The 9484-nt window shown below is 51.9% G+C and overlaps 1 protein-coding gene across 1 annotated transcript; it reads right to left on the minus strand.

Moving 5' to 3' along the window:
• Positions 1 to 486: 486 nt before the first annotated feature.
• LOC128272556 (soluble guanylate cyclase 88E) lies at positions 487 to 4585 on the minus strand. The gene is made up of 9 exons (XM_053010382.1): positions 4418 to 4585; positions 4034 to 4315; positions 3761 to 3966; positions 3192 to 3315; positions 2985 to 3126; positions 2794 to 2920; positions 1504 to 2722; positions 1362 to 1432; positions 487 to 1292 (listed from the first exon to the last, which is right to left on the minus strand). Exons 1-9 carry the CDS (start codon positions 4583 to 4585, stop codon positions 590 to 592), a joined length of 3042 nt encoding a protein of 1013 aa, XP_052866342.1. The 3' UTR covers positions 487 to 589.
• Positions 4586 to 9484: the final 4899 nt, after the last annotated feature.

Raw genomic sequence — 9484 nt, forward strand, 5'->3', positions numbered from 1 at the left:
TCAACAGAACATGCCCACACAGTGTATAACCAAATACTCGACGGCTCAGCTTAAGTAGTATAGTGCAGCCGCTTCGATGGTGCTTCGATGTGTGTTTCGGGTACATTCCCGGCGATCGATCGCATTCGATCGTAGCCACCAGATATGATTCTTGGAGAAACTGTGGAACCTAAACGTAGAAAACATCCATAACCGAGTACGTGTATAGATCGTTGTAAACATTCGCCTACTGACAGTTCCGTTAACGCTAGGCGCTAAACTAATTGGACAACTAATACGATCGAGAGTAAAAGGTCCTGTAACATCTTATGCACGCACAACACTCAAATACAGATCAGGCCACTTAACTCTACTCGGATTCGGTCGCTGTTCGCCGGTGAAGTAAGTACGGGTTTTCGTTTAAAGCTTTCACCACAACCAGTCCGTCGCCCGGTAGTTGGACCCGGGTTTGCCGTTGTGTCTGACTGTGCTAACGCTCTCTGTGTAAATAGACCTAGAATAGAAGCTAGAATCCGGGAACAACGGGATGAGCTACCGTATACCGCTAGGGTGCTGGGTGCAGAGAGTGCGAACTACGGGAATCGGCCCTCTACAGGATGTGGCAGGCGTTCGAGTGCACTTTGTGGCGACCGTTCTGGTGGTGCTGGGCGGCGTAGGCGGCGGCCCCCGGACAGCACTTGTGCTCTTTCGCGTGCGAGAAGCTCATGCTCTGCGGAACCTTCCCCGGCGGGCCCGACGGGGACGGATCACAGCCGTGACAGTGCCGAGGCAGGTGGGCGTGCTGGTCACAGACGGGCCCTGGAGCCGCCGCCGCCGCCGTCGCTGCCGTCGCCGCGGCCGCGGCTGGACTGACACCGGATGCTGCCGGAAGGCCGGCCCCGGCACCGGCTGGGCCCGATCTAGTACCGGACACAGCGGCGGACGAGCGTGCGCACGAGCAGGTGACGGACGGGCATGAAACGGGAAAGTAAAGGTTCAACGTATAGAGTGCGTGGCAGGTCGAGGTGTCGCTAGTGCACTCGTCCCCTACGGACCTACTACTACCACCGAGCGTGCAGTTGTTCGATTGGCAGATGTTCCCGTCCGAGCGGGACGCCGGTGGGTTGACGAAACACATGCCCGGCAGCTCGCCGGCATCGTAGATCTCCTGCACCATCTGGTCCAGCTTCTCGAGCGCCATCGTCTGCTGCTGCTTCACCGACTCCAGCTTCGCCATGCGCACCTTCGCCTTCTGATCGTACGAGGAGGCCGCCTGCTCACCGGTGATCGCCTTCGTCGCCAGGATACCTTTGCTGGAAGTTTCAAGTGGCCGTATCATCGAGCGCGTCTAGTTGCGGAGAACGCCCCTCGTCGTTACTTACGGCTTCTTGGGAACTTCCTGCGGCATCGTTTTACTGGCCCCGGTCACACCGTCGCGATCGTACTCCATGAACTGCAAACAAACGTCAGAGTGTAGACTTGGTCAGTGTCCGAAGATGGCGCCCTGGAGATGGCTGGAGTTACCTGTGCCGGGTAGCAAGACTTGGACTTGGTGCGAAATGGCGGTGGTGGCGGACTAAACGGACACGGCGACGGCGTCGATCCCGTGTAGACCGTGTTGCTGAGTGAACTCCGGTGCTGCAGGTCCTCGAGGAAGTCTTCCGTGTCGTTGACGAGCGATCCGAACACATCCGACACGCTGTGCATGAAAGCGTGGCCCGTCGAGTTCGATCGGTTCTCGCGTCCCCGCGGCCCAAACGCATGCAGTTTGACCGGAGAGTTGGCTATACTGCGCCGTGCCACGTCCTCGAAGGTGACCGGCGAGTACACGCGCCGGTCTTCCAGGCCGGCCGAGCTCAGGCCGCCACTGGACTGCCGGTGCTGTTGCGCACAACCGTACGACGCTATGCTCAGCCGACGGTCCTTGGCCTGCTCGATGTACTCGATCGACGGACTCTTGATGTCCTCGGCCAGCAGCTGCAACGGCGGCCGATTCTCCCGGTAGTCCAACCAGTACGTCTTCATCGAGCCCTTGCCCTTCACGTCGATCTCGCCCCGCTCGCTGACGTGATAGCCACCGGACAGCAGGTGCTTGGTCGACTCCGATATGTGTATTCGCATCGCCTGGCTCGTCGATTCCATCCGCGAGGCGGTGTTCACGGAGTCGCCGAACAGACAGTACCGGGGCATCTTCAGGCCGACGATGCCGGCTACCACGGCCCCGGAATGGACGCCGACCCGTATCCGCAGATGGCTACCGGTCGATGGGTCCTTCAAATCCGTTATCGCCTCGATCATATCCAACGCCATATCACAGACTTTTTCAGCATGGTTTTGCTCTTTGGCCGGAGCGCCCGACACGACCATGTACGCGTCGCCGATGGTTTCCACCTTGTAGACGCTGTTCCGTTCGGTCAGCGTGTCGAATATCGAGTACATGGCGTTCAGCATCGAGACCACCTCCATCGGCGTGATCCGGGAGCAGATTTCGGTGAAGGTGACCACGTCGGAGAAGAGAATTGACACACTGTTGAACATTTCGCACGTATCGATCGGATTCTCGCCGCGCCGCAACCGATCCGCGACCTGCTTCGGGATCATCTGGTACAGCAGCTCATCGGTGCGGCGCATCTCCTCGTCCAGCTTGCGCATGGATTCTTCCAGCTTTTTCGACTTCTGCTGCTCCTGGTCCAGCGCCAGCTTTAGCTCGACCGATTGCTGTGTGCCGGCCAGCATGAGATCACTGCGGACAAGCATTTGGACGGGCAGCCGGTTAGTTAGCAGCCAGGGGGCAATGGGAATTTTGGGACTCACCGACTGAAGTCGTGCATTGAGAGATCGTTGATGTAGAGACCGGTGCTGATGAGTGACGTCAGTTTAGGCATCACCGGCGTCCCGAGAAACATGATCATGTACCAGTTCTCCATGTAGATCATTTGCCCTACGGAACACGGAAAAAAAGGTTCAACCGTCTGTACATCTGGCCAAGCTGTTGGCCTTCTTACCCTTCAAGCGAAGCCGCTTTTCCACGTCCTCTTCGTCCTCCTCCTCGGAGAGTTTCAGTTCCATTTTCCTCTGATTTTCCGGACGCTTTTTCACTGCCTGCATGGTGACCAGCTCGAAGATGTTGTTCGTGCGGTTGAGTATCTGAAAGGGTAGCAACAGCCGTGGGTTTCGTGTGTTCTGTCGCTTAAGGCCGTGACGGCATTTACCGTTTGAAACTTAAAGGCTATCAGCGGGCGCCTCAGCTCGAACCAGTCCGTAATTTTCTTCGCCAACAAATCCGGCAGAATCACCATCAGCGAGTTGCCTATGCTCCGTACGACCATATCGGACCTGAGGTTATTCGGGAAAGTGGATGTTACTTTAAATATCAAATCAAGGATTGATCGGATTGACGGAAGCTTCAAGTCAATCAAGTGCAAAATCGGCCCTACAGTGCGTCAATAAATTTGATTTGATTTGATTTGACGTCTCCGTCGATTGTCTGTTGAATAATCAATGTCCGACCGTAGGTAGCCCCACGGTCGATTAGCGCTCCGATTACTGATGGCTATTGACAAGTCAGAAGGTAATTTGCAAATGGAACCATTTTGCGCCTATAAAACGATTCGTAATAAAGGTATTAAAATATGAGATTGATGACATTTTGGTCCAACGACGAAAAGTCTCTTTGGGAACACCCCACCGGATTATCATATGTAAACGGTTGGCGGGACTAAGTGACCACTAAGTTCTGGGACGCTTTGGAACAATCGGCCACCTGGATCCGGATACTCACCCAAAGACGATGCAAAAGGGGAAAATCTCGAACAGAACCGAAGCGCTGATGGGCAGATGCTTCTCCTCGCGCGTCATCGCCAGGCTGGCCAGCGAGAAGGCCCGGTTGTCGAACGTCAGCTGGAACGTGTAGTGATTCGTTTCGCCCAGCAAGTCCGACTTTATCAGTTCGATTTGCATCTCTTTGTTGTAGAAATGACGTGCCACCTGTTGATGGTGTTGATGGGGCTTGTTTCTCGGAACCGGAAATCAACAAGTGTCGAGCTGTACGAACCTGCCTAATTTGACCCATTGTGTAGTACACGAACCCTTTGCGCTTGGTGCGGTAGTGCAGCGTAAGACCGTGGCGCGTTTCGTTCTCGCATATGAAGCTCGGGGCACGCATCAGCGGGTACGAGAACTTGAGGTATTCATGCAAATTATCCAATCCATTCAGAAAGTCGCGCATGTGCCGCCCCAGCACTGACAGCACACGATCGTAGCCGTACTGACTGACGAAGTTGACGAAGTAAACCCCCATCTGGTCCATGAAGTCACGCTCCGAGACGCCAAGAATCTGTTGGTCAAGGCAAGTCGAGAACGAAACGAACCCTCCGAAAATATATCCATTTATCCTAGGGAGCAACCAAAAGCCCAACTCGACCCGAGGGTCGCGTACCTCTTGCGCCTTCGTCGCCAGCGTGTTGAGCAGGTTCTCGTCGTAGTCATCGTGGACGCTGAACGATGGCGACGAAATGCCCGCCTGTCGCCGGATGTCATCCCACTTTTCCTCTCCGTAGACGGCCTTCACGTATTCGGATAGGTTCTCCAGCAGCAGCCCGTACATAGTCGCTCCGAGGCACCGAAGCCGCTCCTTGGACGCATGCGATGGTGGGGCGACGGGTCACGTACCGCCACCGGGCACCCCCTCGTCGGTGCCTGGCCACTAGTGTGGCTCCGCTGTATCGACTGCAACGAAAATGTAATTTGGAAAATGCATAAACCTGTCAATGGGAGTTCGCTGACGTCAATTGATTTATTTATAGAGGTTCTTTTCTTCTTCTTTTGCGTTTCGGTTGCGGTGTCCTCGCGGACCGAGCTAGATTTGGCTCGCCGACGACCACTACGTGTGGTCCGCGTAAGAAGCCATTCCCAGCTACGATGATTGTCTAAGACAACGGATGTGTTATTCTATGGTGAGAGGTGGTCGAGGACGTGCATCTTATGCGGCGGCGGACTCCTGACTCCTAACCGGAGTACTACTAGTTGCGCGACGTAACTGTTTGCTTCGGTCGGTACCAGAAGGACACAACGCAGCGAGAGGCGGTTCGTTGACAGAACGTGACGAAACGCTTCGGCAAAATGGCAACATTGGCCCCACGGCCCTCGAGTGGAACCGTGAACTTTCATTACCCTCGGCTTCGGTTCTTATTTTAGACTTAAAATAGCAAACTTGATTGTTGAGAGTAATGAGCTTCAGCAGAGTTGACGACACTTTATGATTCATGGTGAATATAAACGAATGGTAACGAAATCCATTTGACTCCAAATTAGTTCATTTCAATTATCGAACTAAATAAAATATGTATTTGCTAAGATAAATGTTCTCCCATTAGCCAAAACCGCCACTTTTGGCCTAATTGTCTTAAGTAGCCCGCCGATCTTGGAACAGCCTCCGAAAGGACCTCTTACACCTTCACCCTTGATAAGTCAAGTTGTACGACCAATTTGATCCGAAGGGCTCGAATTAAACATCTCCATCGCGAGAACATGCTTGGAAAAGGACAAGAAAAATGTAATTTGAAGCATTTTTGTTGCTTCGAAACCACTCAGTAATGGCAACGGTGAAAGTGCCCAACGGCAGAGATTGAACCAACGTTTGTTACTTGAAAACCGATTCGCCGTACGAACCCGATTTCTCCCGCGAACGCGGAATGATTGGAATTGCTCATCGAAGAGGAAAAATAACCTTGATAACCGACTTTTTTTTCTTATTTGTTGCGCTACCAATCCTGGCCAAGGACGCGGGCTTTCTTCATCGCTTTTCACATCGTTGGGCTGCAGCCGTTTCGTTTTTTGTTTATTATGCTAGCGCCTCCAGCCCGTGCGTTTGTCGTTTCTGTTTTTCGCTAGGAATTTCTCCATTTAAAAAAACAACGTCGACTTCCTTCCGGGACCAAAGTTTAATAAAGCATCGCATCGTATAGAACTTCGCCCGGTGCGGGCCCACGGTAGCCCGAAATTGCAAATCTGATGAATAATAAACGAAACGAAACGCGGTCGTCCGGATTCCCGATGCCCGAGGTCCTTGACCGAGGAGCAAAGAGAGCAATCGCCCTTAGCGTGACACGGCGCGGATCGTTTACGGGTTTCCGGTCCAAGTCCCGGATGCGTCCGCGGGGTTTTATTTAATTTTCAAACGTCCCCGCGTCATGGAGGTCCTTTTGCGAGGTCGTTGTTTCAGTTACTGTGTGGCAAATCAGTACTTCGTAAAGGACGGGCGATGCGTGCCTCGGGACGGGCAATGAACGGAACCGTTTTTCGCGTCACTCACTTCCAGTGTAAAACGCTTCCAGTTTCCATTTCGGTTTTTTGTTCTCTATTTCGGGAAAATATCTCACGTTTCAATTAAGGCTCAGGCTTTTTGGGGGCTCTTCACTGTGGACCATCAATCGTTCCTCTCCGTTCGGTCCGTTCACTCGGCGAGGCCCACCGGAACCACGCGAAACGAATTCGCCATATTTTTTTGACATATTTTGCTTAATTGCTGGACTCTTCTCACTGGCCAATCATAAATTTTGTGTCGCCAAAACGCGAAAAAGCCCCCCCCGGAAACCGGGAGGCCATTATTTTGGGCTCGAAAAGGTTCGTGAACGAGTTGCTGAACATTCGCGCCGACGGCTCGGCGCGACTGCAAATAGGTGGTGGGGTTTTCCCTCCCCAAAACAGGCCGTTTCGCTTGAAACATAATCGTAAAACGGCGGAAAACACTGGCAAAATAACCATTCGCGTGTCCATCATCGTCAATGATTGCGGTTGGAGCTGATGCTCCGGAGTCTGAGCTTTCGTCTCAACTCGTGTTAGGAAAAACCCGCAAAAACGGCGAAAGATTAATGAAGAATTTGTCGACGCAAGATTGGTCGGCGTTTGGTTAGGCGCCTCGCCCAACAAAACGGTGACGTACATCTTCATTAATTTCGCATAGCTTCTGAAGCTCAGTTTCCGTCGCTCATTTCGTTCTGTCGTTTGCTGTCTTTTCGCGTGCCAATTGGTCCATCTCCGGCGCAACCATTTGATCCTTTTATTACTGTTGTGTGTGTTCGGCTTTTTATGGCACAGTATTGTAAAAGTTTCTTAATCTTTGTGGAACTTGCTTGTGTGATATGCTTCGGGAAATTAAATCCGCAATCGCGGTGTAAATTGGGTGCATCGTTTAGTGGTGAAGCAGAAACTTTCCCTATTACCGACACCTAGTGGCGGAGATGATTCACAAACGATTTGGTCGGCGTTAGATTAAATTGAACTACGGTCGCGCAACCACAACGATTCCATTAGATACTTTAATTCACTTCATCACCGAGGCAGCACCGAGAGAGCGACCCCACCCGGGACGGGGTCGACCTTCCTGGACTCGCATCGTTTCGCTTCTGGCCGGGTCCAAAAGTTACGCCCGAATTGGGTCAGCGATTCCGGCGAACTGAAAATCACGAACGAAACTTTCACGAGCGGCATCGAAAAGATAAACACCAGCAACCCTCGGCGGAGCGGCGCGGACCGGCACGCACAATTTAGCTTCCGCATTCCGGCAGTTTTGAAAGGTTTTTCCGGATCGCCCCCGGACCGCCCCCGGTCCGGGTTCCCGCCGGCCCGTGGGGTGATCTATCGAAAAGTCAAGCAAATGATGACACTTTCCGGCACACCGCATCGCTGCCCGAAATTTCTATAGGAAACCCGTATCGCAAATAAGCCCCTTAACGAAGCTAATTTTGATTACCGAGCATTACCCGGCCCGGATCTCGGACAGGCCATCCCAAGGGAGTACAATATTTTTCCCACACAAAAAGGCACCTTCGGTCGGGATGGTGGCAACATCTTATCATTCCGATCACAGCTCCGCACCGTCGTTGGCATCCCGCTGGGAACGCAGCTTTTCCCTCAAGAACGCAGCTTTTCCGCAGCGACATCCACCCGGAACCGTCTTCGGTCGGTCCCGGCTCTCCATTCGCGTGCGTTAATTAATTTCCATTGACACTGCGGTCCGGTGCGCAGAGAACGTGAGGAACGCAAGGTACCGCCGCGAACGTATTGCCACCGGGTGCCAGCAGGTCCACACCCCTAGACGAGACCGGAAATAATTAGCCATTGCGTAATTGAAAAGTGCTTCGGTGCTGTGGTTTTTAACCTCTCCACTAATGAGCTGCACACGGGAACGTTCCAAAACGTGAAGTGGGCTTTGGGAGCAGCATCCTGGGGATTGTTTACTTTTATGCCTTTTGAAGTGCGCCGCTTGGCGCGCAATTCAGCAGAAACGCTTCCCCCGGGGAAGGTTCCGCCATTTCTCTCAAGAGCCGTATCCCGTGTCAAGCCGTGATTGTTGGCAAGCAACGCCGAACAAGGTAATTTGATTTGGATTAAGATTTATAGACCTCTCGGGGGCGAGCATCCCTGTGCGGAGGGGCACACAAATGCCGGCAGTAGGCCTGGGCGAACCTTCGCTCAAAATTTGACAGTCCGTGCGCGGCGTCCGTAGCACACACCGTGACCTGCCTCGGGGTGATGGAAACGTTTCGCCCTAAGAATTTATTGAATTATCCACGAATGAGCTTCCACGCTGAAGGGAAGTTTCCTTCGGGCCAGCTGCTGCTGCTGCTGCTGAAAAATAAAGCTAATCAACCTGAACACATCCACATCCATTGTCCGCGTGGTGGCTGTGGATTGAGTGGCTTATCGCACGGCACATGGCGCCGATGACCGATGGTTTGGCCCTCGGACCTCGATGGAAGATTTATCTGGTGCCCCGTTTCTCTGTTTTTCTTCGACAGCCAAATTTAATTTGGCTGATGGAAACAGATTGCTTATCGATAAGAGTAAACGGGTCCATTACTTCAGGTTACTGGCTACTAACTAGTAATACTGCTGCCGAGAGTGTGTTGGTCCATCGAATCACCTTAAACATGCTGTCGCTGTTCATCGACTGTCCACTTTTTTGTTCTCTGAGCTTAACTTAATCTTGCAAGCTGTCTTTCAGTGTGAATGCCGTCCTCTGTTCTAGGAATTGGAAGCTCCTAAGCACTCCATTGTTATTTGCTCGAGTCACCTAACTTCTTCATAATTGGGTGATATTTTGAAGGGTTTTCTTAAGTGTTGCTTTCAGGTGACTTTTAAAGGACTTTTATTTAGTGTACGTTGTATCTTAGAAATAAAAGCGGCTTATCTCAACTTCTTTCACATTTCACATTCAGTTTCGTTTCATAAATATTGATTATTATGATCATCATCTTATTTTAATGTTTATATTTAGAGGCTTCGTTTAAAAATATACTAAAGTTAGCCTCGTTTGCCAAATCTTTATCAACATTGACCGTCAACAAAATGCTTTAGGCCCAGCGTTTTGCCTACCGATAACCTGCTGAGTTGTAACAACCGTAACGCCGGGGTCGGGAAGCGGAAATCAACGTAAATTGTGTCAGAAGATACCGAGACACAAATTAAATATATCCGCGACCTTATGCTTGACTTCCTTGCG

This window comes from Anopheles cruzii, chromosome 3 (genome assembly GCF_943734635.1).
Source record: "Anopheles cruzii chromosome 3, idAnoCruzAS_RS32_06, whole genome shotgun sequence".
In the NCBI taxonomy this organism is placed as follows: Eukaryota; Metazoa; Arthropoda; class Insecta; order Diptera; family Culicidae; genus Anopheles; species Anopheles cruzii.

What these genes read in the sequence shown, in the direction of transcription:
- LOC128272556 (XM_053010382.1), bottom strand. Translation starts at nt 4,585, where the DNA reads ATGTACGGGCTGCTGCTGGAGAACCTATCCGAATACGTGAAGGCCGTC. An exon ending in TGGCGACGAAGGCGCAAGAG is followed by an intron (nt 4,316 to 4,417) that starts GTACGCGACCCT and finishes CTTGACCAACAG; the next exon opens with ATTCTTGGCGTCTCGGAGCG. An exon ending in TAGCCTTTAAGTTTCAAACG is followed by an intron (nt 3,127 to 3,191) that starts GTAAATGCCGTC and finishes CTACCCTTTCAG; the next exon opens with ATACTCAACCGCACGAACAA.